We start from the raw sequence: 14,600 nt of genomic DNA on the forward strand, positions 1-14,600 counted from the left end.
TAAATTTAGTTTACATTATATTTATGTACCTAAGTTATTTATTTTACTATAGTCAGTTGTATAGTTGTGATCTTAGTGATTGTGGAATTTGAGCAGATCGAATATTTTTTGCATTTTCCATTCTTAACGTGCGCAAAATTAAGTGCAAAGCCATCTTCTGAACTGCCATCGACAGTGCACACCGCCATCCAACAGGTAAATTCTCTGAATAGTGATTGCTGTCAATGAAAAAGATTGACATTTCGCCAATTTACTTTAAACCAATGACTCCAACCAAAGAAACCGTTAGTCCGAGTTTAGATAATTCGATTTTTGAAGTTTATTTAAATTAAATTCAAATGGTGGAATTCACCGATTTCGCACAGTTTCTACACAGAGTAACTGCTTACTACCTAGCCTGATACCCTTTAAAAGAAAACCTTATGTAGACCACTACCCACAAGAAAACAAATTTATTGGACGAGAGTTTATCTTCTCAGATAATTGGGAAGTTTCTTTTCTTTAATAACGAAACGCTGTACAAAGTTCGAATGAGTGGTTCGGAGTGAGTGGAGCGGTAGGTTATAGACTTCACAGCGATTTGCAGAAGAACATATGCCAATTACACTTTATTCACACAAATATATCCATATATGTAAATCCTAAGCTGAATAGCTGAAAACAATCTCAAAATATATGTTAAGACATTTTACAGGATGAGTTAAGAAACAACCCCATGTTACCTTATTCAGTGGTACATTCATATACGTCTGCCAAATGAAGTCATGTGGAATGACTTTATAATGGGTAATGCTCAAAGAAAAGCTGATTCTACGGATTAGATTTGCTTTCTGTCATCCACAACATGAGCGTAAATACCTTACCGTCGTTTGAATTGACATGTATATTTTGTTCAATCTCCTTGCGAATTTTATGCGGGAAGGAGACTCGAGACGACAGTTGACTTATGGAGATGGTGGGATCTGGCACCTCTTGTGTATAGTTATAGTAAAGATACTGATATTTATATTTTGTGTCACTTCCCACCGTCTTTAGTTGACGAAACATCAGAAATTTGTGATAAGTGTCAACAATCACAACATTGTCAGTTACTCCAAAGACAACGTTTTAATGCCGGCATGAAAGCCTTCAACGGAATTACTTGAAACCAGCCAGTGCTTCATCTAGTAATTGTAACTGATTAGTGCTCTGTTGTGGTCTTGGCTAAAGTTGCCACAGGGATGAACATTTTCAACTTTGATTTTTCCTAAAACAAAACTATATATAATGCAAACAAAATGGTTCGTTGGAATTTCATTATACTGACATAACAAAGTAGATACAGACACATGGAGACAAGAAATAACATACACTGTTAATATAGTGCTGCTTATGTGTTTATTTTAACTGTTTTATTGAGGCAAATTGATACGAAAGGCACGCAGGTCCAGACGAATTGATAAACGAATTGGTCTTGATGAAGAAATAGGTCTACGTTTATAAATGGCGACTTCGAATGGTTTGTTTGCATGTTGAAAGAGCTACATATAAGATATTCTTCATTGCATCATGAAAAGCTGTTATATATATATATATATATATATATATATATATATATATATATATATATATATATATATATATATATATATATATATATAAACGCAATCTTGCTTTTGCCATGGTTAGTTCCATGCTTTGTCAGCATTCCAATAACTGACTTCTATTAATGAATATTCATGTGCTAAATTTCAAGACAATTATAATGACAAAATCGATACAGAAGTAACTGAAATAAAACAAATGGAATCTTTTAATTATCACAAAACGAGTGATACCTCTTACTATAAATATATATTAGACTTCCTAAAGCATATGCAGCTAGCACCACAATATCGACAAATATATGATCAATGAAATGTAGATCCTAGTGATTGATCAGTTATATTCACTGTGAAGGGAGAGTATTACAATATAACAGCGCTCTGTTCAACTTTGCACAGTCACATGGGCATGTGACGTCACTGTAAGCTTCAGATTAAGAAACATTGTGATAGACCCTATTAATGGTACATTTGTATTTCTTGGAAGGTGGAGCACACTGCATTGAATCAGCATTGAATGATCACTCTGTTCAAATGTTGGCCGGTCGCAAGTAAAGAGATTATCTCAAACAATCCATAAGGTATTAAGCAAATAAACAATAGATTAAGATCACCTACTTTGTGTATGGTGAAAACATTTCTTTGGGTGTATACGCATGAATTGTTTCAATGTGACCACAAGTACAAGTTGCCGAGAATTCAGAATATGTTGGCCAACATTTTTGAAACGAACTTTATCTTCGGATCTCCTGGAATGCATTAATTTGGCATTTAATTCATTGCAGAGTACTTTCCTTGTTGTAGTTTTGCAGGGATATGTTTTTGAAAGCTGAGAATATCTCCTCTCGAATGGTTTTTCTAAACTGAGATTGAAAAACACCCACAATAAATCGTTAAAACAAGCCAAATTCAAAACGTTCCCAAATGTATAAGAAATGGAACAATTTCCGAGATGGACTGAAAATATATTTGGGAGATCTTCATAATATTGCGAACATGCTTGTCTGCTATTCATGATTGATGACTAACTATGACATTAAGTTTTTCTTAAAATAGTAAGTCTAGTTTCAAGTATTTGAACAGGTGCAAAAATTCAAACATAAGTTCTGAGTCACCAAAACCTAAACAGTGTTTTGAGTTTTAGATTAGTGTTATTGCCAGTTTTTGTTTGCATGTTGAACCCATGAGGGAAAAAGTGGGAAATATCTGGTAGAGAAGGAAATAACCCATATATAGAGGAAAACGGTCAAACTTCTATTTACCTACTATAACAAAAGTACAAAAATATACATAGGCATAATTAATGATCATATTAGATTTTCAAACTGTTATTACAATTTTGTTTCATTTGTGGCAACTGTTTTTGAACTTTTTGACAAATATTTTATTTGCATTTACATTGTAAGCAAGGTATATAAAAGCCAGTTGAGTCAAGTTCCATATTTGATATATTTATATACTGATATATATTGAGTATGTACTAAGATCCTTTACCGAATATGTGTATAAAGTCCTGCAATGTTTTTCATAAATTTTCTCGAACCATTAAGTGACAATATAAACAGTTTACAAACACTAACATAACTTACATTCTAAAGTCTAAAATAGCAAATGGTGATCCATGATACATGACGGACACAGGGTATCTCTATTTACATTCTAATTACATGACAGTCTTTTTTTGCATCTACGTTGTAATCTGTATCTGTATCCATATTACAGTCTTGATCTGTATCGATATTAGTCTTTATATGTATCTACATTATAGTCTTTATCTGTATCGATATTATAGTCATTATCTGTATCTACATTACAGCCTTTATCCTTCTTTAAATTATGGTTACATGACAGGTTGTAGCTCACTGTTCTTGCTATTTAATAGAAGAGAGAGAGAGAGCAATATGTTGTTTTTAAAGATATTCAAGTAATCACAGAGGTGAGATGAACCTCGTACAGAACCAGTACTATATTTAGCAGTATTTACTGCATCAGTACTATATTTAGCAGTCTTCTGTATGCATCTCAACCCTCAGCTGAATTTCCTGATGTTTTGTCTTTGACTGGACACAGTCTGCGCTGCAGTGGAATCAGAGCCAATAGTAGACCACCAAGTATCGTTAGCGAACCAGCAAACAGAAACCCTGGTACCAATTTACCAGTAACATCCAGTAACCAACCTGGAAAACGACAAAGAGAACTGGTATATTGATAAATATTGAAAAGTTATCTCCCTTTTAGAAAAACAAAACCAGAGCGCTTTAAACTGTTTATTAAATATCCGTCCCATATGTTAACAGTCTCCTGTTTTATTAACAGGTAGAACATGGCTGACGCAGGAGATGATTGCTCAGAAGATCTCAATATCCCGAACATGCAGCTAAATATGTGGCCAAGACCTACACTTAGTCTGCAGAAACCATATTATTCTTATTAGACTTACCACGTTTGTGATTTCTGATCATTCCATCAATGAATCTAAAGGTTTCTTTATTACCCCAAGGACAAGTTTCCACAGAGTTTGGTCAACGATTGTGCATAACCTCATTTTGCTTTCGGACACAATTACGTTTGCCTTGGACCTTTTGACCCCCACAATCAACAGGCCTATTCCATACATAAGGCACTAAGTGAACCCATCCACAAGCTTTGGTTTCGAGCACTAGAATTCAAACTAATGGTATTGTGCCAAAGTAATGTCCTTTCAGTCACATTGACCGTAACTATATACCATCAACATAGAAATTCCGTGCACCAAATGCAAGCTATCCATTTGTGATTTAAATGTAGATGGTGGTGAACTCAAATCATGGTGAGAATAAAACTGATTAAGATCAAAGGAAAGGACAGTTGGACACCATCATCTAATCCACGTTATGGTGGTCGTATAAAAACATGAATTACACACAGAGCAAAAAATTGTAAATTGGGAAAATGTATAAGAACTGCCTTAAACGTCAATACCTTTATTAGAAAAACTAAAGCAGACACAAACCTTTCTGGTATAAAGTCTAATAAAACAGAAAATCTTTAATTCTATTGAACATCGATAAAATCAATATTAACGAATCCTTCAGAATTAAAGGTAATCTGTTTCCTTAACATATCCGATGACGGTAAATAAAATGCTGTAACTTGCTTAGTTATTATGAGTCACAAAAAACGTACAAGAAAACAATATTATATGCGAAGGATATGATGCTGATCGTTTTGGTACAAAAAGACTTCCACTTCTGCAGAATGTCCGGAGTAAAATTGATGACCCATACAAATTTCTTCAGAATGGATAGGTATGTTTACTGACTCCTTGAACAGCAATATTCCTATCAGGCCAAATGGGTTTCAAAATCAACTCGCTTGGTTTAAAATTAATATTATTACAAACAGGGGATATATTGCATGTATTAAAAGACTCCAACAGTTACACATTATAGAGAAACAGAGTGAGGTCAATGATTTAAAAGTGAACAAAACCTTACTATTCCACAGATATATGAGATAATATTACGAAGATAACATTCATGCCACACATCACTAATTGAAATGATGAATGATTGGGTAACGGCAATAGATCAAGTTAACCTGTTAAATATAATTTATGTTGACCTCATAACAGCTTCTCACTTTTTAATCACCAAAGGTCCTGCTGAAAAACGCATCATATATCAAGTTAACTAACTTCAATCCTTTCTTAAAGGCAAGCAACTTTTTTCTAAAGTTAAAAATCTATCAGACAACAAACTAATACAAAGCCACAAAATCCACGAGGATCTCTTCTTGGATCATTAATATTTCTGCTTTACTTAAACGTTTTATCATATCACACTGAACGATCGGTCATTAATATGATCGCAAATGAGGGATCACTACATAACATTGGATCATGCCATGCACTTGCAACTAAATCAACACAGGATTTGGCTGTACCGAATAACTGGCGTGAACACAATGGTATGAATATATTTGAGGCCAGATCAGTAGCCATAATCATTAGTTATCAGGCCAAATTAAAATCTGAGAACAAGAATATGAAGGTATTAATAAAGTGAATAGATATACAATAGACTGGAAAAGAAAACCTACTTGAAGTCCAGATTGGCAAAGCATTGCGCAGGAAAAGCAAGATAATAAATTCATTACATAAATGAACTGTGATATAAGTAAACTCGTAGTTCATTAGAACACAATGTTATCTCCTGAATAACAGAGAAAGACAGCTCCAGCACATATATCATGTCATATCTAGCTTTGTTATTCTTTCTAGTGAAAACTTTTAATATTTAATTTTGAAGAAAATTCTTATAACCTATGATCACTCTCAACCAACAACATATATTTACCTAATCAAAATTAAGATTTCAAGACAATAAAGTACCCTTTCTCTGTAGTCAAAGAAAAGAATTCCATTCCGCCCGATGTAAGGTCAGCTTACGAAGTTTCTCAATCAACATCGACATAAATAATTGGTTGTATTCAGTACGACTCTTCTATACAACAATGTACTATCCTGTACTCATCAGTCATGTCTTTCACAGGTTCTCTATTCAATTTTATATGAATCCAGAAAGTAATCATCTTTAATGCCTTCTACATGTCTTTATAGATGTAGCAGATCAATTATCTATTTTCTAATAGCGTCTTTTAAGGACACCGAAACAATTGTATAGACTCTTCTCTAATTAATGGAATTATTATTACTAATAGTAGTAGTAGTAGTAGGAGGAGGAGTAGTAGTAGTATTAGTAGGAGTAGTAGGAGTAGGAGTAGTAGTATCGAACTTAGAACTGCCAATATAATCCATCTTCTAACTAAACTGAAACCTCGCAAGACCCAAGTTCTATCATTTCCTATTTCCCTTTTCAAATGAAAGGTCTTTAAACAATTATTTATACCCCAGATCTTATGAAATGCCGATACAAACTGGAACTAATGTGATTTGTTGGCTGACTAGTCACATTCGTATATACATAATACAATCGTAGATAAAACAGGCATGTTGTAATGCAGTCTCCCGTTTCTGAATGAAAGAATCTACAAAATGACTTCAAATATTGCATATAATGGTATGTTCTAATTTCTTAACAAAATATGTGGAAAGAAAACTTTCAATAGAAGCCTCACAACATCAGATCCACTAGAGAGCGGCATCCCACATATAGAACAATTCACATGGATGAGTTGTTAATGTACCAATTATGTGGCATCACACATATAGAACAATTCACATGGATGAGTTGTTATTGTGCCAGTCGAGTAGAATAATTCAAAGGCATGAGTTGTTATTGTACCGTTCATGTGTACGATACAGATATTTAATGCACCTCTACCTGCATCAGAGTTCATGTTTTGCGTGTGCCCACTGAAAGTGGAACACATCCTTGTTACGTTGCTTCCTCCCTGTGAAGAAGAGACTTTAAGGTGAAATCAGTTAAAGAAACACCCTTAGAGTGTGCAACTGGATACACTCTTTTGATCGTCCAACGAACTATGATTTTATATACCAAGATGACTCTGTGTTTAAAAACTAAAATTTTATATTTCTCTCATATGTCTTTTAAATTTATATCCATTTTAAGTTTTTGTTAACGTCTTTACCTTTTATGGCTTTTCATATTTATCTTCTAAATAGTTATTAAGTTTTTATATTTACCTTTATTAAAATTTTGCCGTTAATTAGTACCATAACTCAGTTCCTTGCTGGCATGGTTTTAACCCTATTGTACAATCAAGTATGAATACTGGGTCACGCTGACCTAGTTTTGGCACTGTTTAGTTGCATTCCTTGAGAGTCACCAGTATCCCAATTTTCACGACTTTATGAATATCTTTAAATACGAAAGTCACTTAGACTGGCAGCCGCGTAATTTCAGTCGGCAGAATATGAAACCCATACTCCGATGATCAATGGTTCAATATCTGACAAAGCGAGGCCTGGTTTGCATATTCAATTTGTCTTTGAAAAGACAGTTATCTCTTATCTCCTTGGTATGACGTAACCATTAATGTGCAAAAAGTGTCACTACACCCACCCACCCTCTACCAAAAAAGAAATTAATAAGAACTTCCGAATCATTAAAACCAATTATTCTTACGTCGGTTTGATGCAGCATAATAATAACACTTAATAATAACACTTTTAAAGACCACAGTTTTACGTGTATTACGTACCTGCTAGAGGCGGGGCTATGCTGCATCCAAGACCATTTGCTAACATGAGATACCCATATCCATATCCAAGAGCCTCTGCTCCCAAAAGGTCAGCTGTCACAACCATTAAGAGGCCAAGGATAACACCAAACGCCAAACCCCAAAGCAAACTCAGCATCAGCAGGCTCCAAAAGGTGTGGAGGAATGGCAATACAAATAAAAGGGCTAGTGTTCCAGCTGCTATGTTAGCAACTGCATAAACTGCTATCCTGTTGCAACATGCTAGGTTCCCCATTAGTCCTCCTAGTACGCATCCCACGCATGTACCACATCCTATTAGCGTGAATACAATCGTTGCATCCTCTTTCTCCAAACCCACATTTATATTAAATTCCGGACCAAAAAGAATAACAGTGGAAGCACCCATATTCCAGAAAATATTGTTAATGAAGTAAATAATGAATCCAAAAATGAAAACGTTTCTCAATTGATTTTTAATCTTGGAAATAAATGTTGCACATACCATTCCCCCAGCTATATGCATATGTTTTGTGTCTGTCCCACGTACATCTATAGTGTCTAGAAGGTCTGTTTCACCCCGTGACAATTCTGGTGTGATATGATCAAGGTTTCTCACATGTACTAAGTGATTATTTTCTAAATTGATAGGTATATCGCTACTCACTGACTTTATATGTTTTGTTTCCAAAGATTTATTTTCTGTTTCTAATAGAATGACCTGTTTTGGAGCAGTCGTCTTATCTATATCGCGTTCAATATGTTTTGGTGGGGGGCCTAATAATGCAGCAAATACAAAGTTGTGCAGGCTTAAACCAGCCATTAAGAAAAAAGAGCCTTTCCACCCATATTTATCGATCAGAATATAAGTTATGTAAGGAAACACTGTGCCACCAACACCCTGGCCACTTATTGCTACTCCAGTAGCTAGACTGCGGTGACGTTTGAAATATAGACCACACAACACATGTGATGGAACATACAATAAGCAATATCCTAACCCTGGAACAGAAATGTACATTACAAAATTAATAAAAACGATTTATTATGAGTCAGTTATGTCTGATTGCAAGAATGTTCATATATTTGGGGAGATCAGAGACTAATTAATTATTATGTTTGCAAACCTTTAATTAAATTGTCACGATCAAAGATGCAGTGATAACACGATTAACAAGTGTGAAATTATTTACTGAAAGGACCAACTCTTCTGCCAAAAATGTATTAAGACATGGTCACACAAGACCGTTCGTTTCTACAACATGCCACAATATCAATTAGTCAATTATCATATGCATTGAAAACCTGATCTCTGATAAAACTGCTATTTCAAGACAGGTTTCACTCTTTCCCCAGACGTGGGGAGTTAACGATATTATTGCTATTATTATTATTAGTATTAGGATTAGGATTAGTATTACTGTTGTTGTTATTATTATCATTATTATTATTATTATTATTATTAGTTATGAAGTTACAGTTTATATATCAACTTACTGTTCAATTATGACATGGCTTTTGGTGTTCCTAGAAGAGAATAATGTATTGGAAACAAGTTTGTTTTGTATTCCTAAAACAGAAAAAATGCGCTTCGAACAAGTTTACTGCGTTCCTAAAACAAAACGAAAAATAATAAATAAATTTGTTTGCTTAACTTTATACACCTATTTCATTACATTGGACATACATTCCTGGTAAACAAAAATGTTGATCAACAAATCAATGTTTTAGGCCAGCCATTTGCATTCGAAATTAACTGGTTTTTATTTGTCTGTAACCAGCTTACATTTGGATCACTTTCGTATGGTTTTACCTTATGAGAAAGACTAGGCTGGTTTTCATGATTGGGACAGGTTTTGTGCTAAATTTAAGACTAAATATTCCCAAAAAGGGTTTTCTACAATTTTCTTGTCCACTAAAATAACCGTGACCTGAACAGGGAAAACTGCTTCTTTACTGAACACCATTGTTTGTCTGGGTATACAGTGGCTGATTCAAAGCATATTGAGCCCGGTAAAGTGAATATTTACTGCAACAAATACCCCTACGACGTGAATGTTTGTGATAATGGCATGTGTTTAAATGTCTTGAATATTCAAGAAGCAGAAAAGACTGTTTGGAACCTGTTTCCAACCGATCCACTTCCCCCAGACAGTTTGCACCTAGTACAGGTAATTTATCTCGATCATTTTTATTAATAGAAACCACAAGGGTGAACATTTTGCATTATTTAATATAGAGTGTTAATACACATTTCTTCTTACCTGTTAGGAATCCATAGAAGAAATACATGTATTCCACATTTAGAGTAAACGGCATACAGGTGAGTCCAACAGAGCTGATACTTGCTCCTATCAATGCTACTTGTCTGTGACTCAGATAGTTCATCAGGAGACCGGCTATTGGCCCTGGTTTAACAATTTAAATAAGATTATGTATAGCTTATTACTTTGCATGCAAACTGAATAAAAAAGAATATAATTATATTTCTCCTCTAATTGTTTGCATAGAACTCTTTTTGTAAACATTCAAAGTTATTGTAAGTTAGATAATGATAATATTAATTATAATGCAGCAATGAAATTCCGACTAGAATGATTGTGACAAGGAAACACTGGTAACTCTTTTAATTAAAGTTTTATTTTCCACTTTTATATCTGTACCATTTAGCCTTAAATTTATACACGAATTGTGTGAGATCTCCATTAAACACAATATTGATTATGAGTGATACTTCCGTAAACGCAATAGTGATAATAATTAGTGGTGTGACACCCTATGAAAATATTGATGATAGTGAACGATGTAATAAATCATAAGATCATCTCATGAATTCATTGTATCTTATTATTAATTATGCCATTTAAACTCTATATAGTCAAATAGTCTGGAGAAATACACCATTTACTCTAAATTTCCTGAACAACTTCCAGAATAATCATAATAATACAAAACAATTCGGATGCCAATCTAAACAGATATTACTAAATCTATCGGCAGGGGAAAGATATCAACGTGCAGGACACTGTGCGAAAAGATGACCGCAATAACTGGCTCAAATATTACCAGATATATTAAGCAAAAGCTCATATTACATGGGACTGATGGTATAATCACTATGATAATATCGATAAACAAAACTGCATACCAGAAAGAAAATTTTGTTCAAAAATGCTTGAAAGTATATTGATAAAAAAATCCCAATATGCCAATAGTTACAATGAAAATTGTACGGAGTCATATCACTTCCAGTTTGTTAATAATTTAAATATAGAAGACCATTATTTATACTTTGATAATAGGTAGGAAGACGAAGTTATGTCCACACTGGCGTTATAAAAGGGTAAGCTACCACTGCGTAAAATTATTCCTACAAGAACTTGTGACATTTACGTTTTAGAAATGTTGACCACGGTATCACAAATGATTTTAAACAGTTTCATTTACTGGAAAAGGAGCAAAAAGAGTAATACACCACACACATATTTAATATTTAAACACTTTGTATCGCACAAGTTAATCCACTTTATCCAGAATGTGAATTACTGTGCATGATTGCTTTTTCTCTCTTGGTACCAGTGAATATAAACGAAGCCTACAATAAGATGTTTACAAGATTTATCACTAATAAGTTTACGGATATTGAAGTAACTTATAAATTAGTTCTACCAATTATCTCAAGATGAAAGGTCTCATTTCCTTTTTTATTACCTTTAACAAGATTTTGGCATGCTTAGGTATGGATTGGAGGCTGATTGAGTCCGATATATGAAGATTTTATTGGTGCTGACAGTTAAAGCTATGCCATAATAAATGTATTTGAACTAGATTCAAAGCCATTGGATTCAATACTAAGTCAACTGTTACATTGGTTTAAAATATATTTCCTTAAATCTGGAATGTTTATGTATTTTTTAAATTATTATAAATTTTCAAAATATGAAATCAGGAAATTTGAAGGGTGTGAGCTAAGATCGGCAACGATGGAATGTCAAGACGTGATTCAAATGATGCTAAAAATTCATTGGAAATCAATGTTTTGTAAAAACAACATGAAGCGTTTGCTGGCACAATGTGATGATAGACTGTTGTTCATACTTTCTACATCAGACAATTTACGGATATACACGGTGCTAACTTTGGCGTGACGGGTCTACTTAAGAGGAAGGTTGTATGAGCGCTCCGATTAGCTATGCATCGAAATGAACCATGCAGTAAACATGCCTGTACTGACTGAAGAGTTCTGCAAATCTCCAAATGTTCTAGTAAAACCTCAATGAACTTAATCAATTAGCAGCAGAAAAGTCATGAATTACCCCAAATTGGATCAATATTTATGCAATTCAAGACTTTTTCCAAACTGCAAACGAAATTTCTTTCTCCGACGTTTTCCCAACTTCCCGTTATTGTAAGAACCCTGTTATTATTATATTTAAAGTTTTGTTGAAATATTCCGCTTGCAATTCTTACCTGATCCTAAAAGGATGCCCACATTTATGGATCCTACCAGGGAAATGGCCGCCGCACTTTTATCAAAGTAATCCAAGAATTCCACGTTGTACACTCCAATGGACTGAGATGTGCCAAAGGTAATTACCTGGATCATAAAGGCAGAAGCCACCACCACATATCCCCACAGTCCACCATCTGACCACGCCTGACATTTTGATAGCATCATAGACATCTTAAAACATTATTACCATGTGAGCTCTAGGACTGAAATTGGTACATAAAGGTACATAGTTAATGTTTAAATGTAAAGACTATACTAAACATAAGAAGTGAAAAAATGCAAGAAACCCACAGATAAACTGGCTCTAATAAAGAAAAGCGAGAGGATACCTGTGAAAAACTTGTCTGAATCTTACCACTGTCATGTAACCTGAGTGGCAGTGTCTGATCCATTTAGCTTAAGTACTGGTGACTAAAAGCGGCTTTGCCTAATAAATTTTGAACTACACGGTTGGCAAACAGACCAAGCTCTTTGGCTACGCTAAGCCTTCACAATGTGCCACTCACCAAAAACATGCTTCTTGGAATTGAATTGAAGCAAACTTCCGTACCCAAAGACACACTAAGATAGAAGACCCGGCCTGATCACATAGTAGCATTTGAACCTACACCCTTTTTGCGAGTTCGACATGCTAACCACATAGCCACAACAGAACATGCTGCCTCAGTCGCCTGTTACAACGTGCAGTAGGGCGCATCATACATATTCTACATCTCTGAGTCCGCACACGTTTTCATTTCAAAATGTACGATGCGATCACACTTATGTTAAGACAAAATTGTTATATGCAAAGATATTTCTGCAAGAAAATACAATTCAGTTGCCATACAATCTGGGTATTTTTTAGAAAATGTATTAAACAAGATCTTTATTGATGCTGATATCGAGAGGGCGACGTGGAGGTAAGGAGGAGAATTATAAAGCTTTAATTTATAATGTATATTAAACAGTTTTGTAGTTAATGTTGCTGTCATCGTTATTATTATTATTATTATTATTTAAAACGTTCGGATATCCGCCCTTTAATCTATATATTGGATGAGGAGGATACCAACGTTCTTGACTAGAAAAGACGACTTTCTATACAATGTTTCACCTTTATAAGCAAACTATTGCTTATTTTTGGGAAAAGAAAAGAAAATATACTCAGTAGATTTTGTTTTATTAGATATTATCACCATAAGAACAAAACCGTCGATTCTCATAGATTTTGTTCTTCTTCAGTCTGTGTCAAATGCAAATTGCATATTTTGTCAAAATAATGATTATTTGCATGCAAAAATCAGAATCTTTGTACTTTAAGTGACTTTGACTGTGATGAGTACTAAAATCTCTAATTAAGCAATTGTATTACTAAATTGACCAAGCGTGTTTTCCTAAAATGCTTACCGTTTGTCAAAGAGTGTAACAGGTAAAAGATAATGTAAGCGTGGCACAGAATATCGAATAACAAACAGCAGGTCATGTGTGTTGAGTCACTTACAGTTTGCATGATTTACATAACTACAAACACATAATACCTTAGGGCTACGTTTTGCGGTTGCATTGGTTACATAAACGTATGCTAGAAAGTCTACCACCATGACACGTGTTAGGATGTGTTTATGCTAGTGGAGAGAGAGAGAGAGAGAGAGAGAGAGAGAGAGAGAGGTGAGGGTGAAGGGGTGGAGACAAAGGTAGTATTGCCTTGTTAGCTGTATCATGTTACATTTTAACTCTTTTCTTGAAAGAATGTGTAACTAGAAACATAAAACGTACCTGTGAAGATTTGATTAAGTAATTGTACTTTTATGCCCTTGGGTAAGATTGTATTTTTTGACGTATTTACATATTTATATACAGACATTACATGACATCATCACCACCTAACATTTGTACCTACATTACAATACATGATGGCATGACCTGGAAACCATTGCGCATACATTACATGATGTCGTGGTTAGATAGACATTGTTTCTTACATTACATGATGGTGTGTGTGTGTGTGTGTGTGTTACAGCGAAACGGTCATTACGGCGACAGTTCATTGTCACTGGGTAGTCATTATGGCGACAGTAGCATTAGGGTGACAAAATCTGTGTCACCCTAATGTGTGCTATCCTTATGTAGTTTAGCTTGCTGACTGACTCACTTATAGAATTGTATACATGTATCAAAATATCATCGGTAACTAGTATCTAGAAATTTTGATGCAAGATATACACGATTTTATTAAATATTGTTATACAAAAATTTAACCGTGTGTTAAGGTTGTGTTTTCTCCCACTGTCAGTGAATTAACTATTAAGGCGACATTTCTAAAATTGCTTCCTATTTTTTCCAAATTAATGAAAAATTTT

General features: G+C 34.3%; 1 protein-coding gene across 6 annotated transcripts in view; it reads right to left on the reverse strand.

Moving 5' to 3' along the window:
- Positions 1 to 596: 596 nt before the first annotated feature.
- The window catches only part of LOC149790251 (monocarboxylate transporter 14-like), a 34,818-nt gene continuing 20,814 nt past the window's right edge, over positions 597 to 14,600 (reverse strand). For 2 of the 6 annotated variants that reach the window (XM_089972276.1, XM_089972279.1), the window contains exons 2-5: positions 12,216 to 12,461; positions 10,010 to 10,153; positions 7,749 to 8,747; positions 597 to 3,760 (exon numbers count right to left, since the gene is read on the reverse strand). In XM_089972276.1, the coding sequence (XP_089828402.1) occupies positions 3,606 to 3,760; positions 7,749 to 8,747; positions 10,010 to 10,153; positions 12,216 to 12,429 (1,512 nt within the window). In that variant the 5' untranslated portion in view covers positions 12,430 to 12,461 and the 3' untranslated portion in view covers positions 597 to 3,605. Of the gene's footprint in view, positions 3,761 to 7,748; positions 8,748 to 10,009; positions 10,154 to 12,215; positions 14,405 to 14,600 lie in introns of those variants that run through there. The other 4 variants (XM_089972282.1, XM_089972277.1, XM_089972281.1 and 1 more) reach the window with 4 other exon arrangements.

Source organism: Sinohyriopsis cumingii, chromosome 10, assembly GCF_028554795.1.
Source record: "Sinohyriopsis cumingii isolate HCF-2022 chromosome 10, ASM2855479v2, whole genome shotgun sequence".
Lineage (NCBI taxonomy): Eukaryota > Metazoa > Mollusca > Bivalvia > Unionida > Unionidae > Sinohyriopsis > Sinohyriopsis cumingii.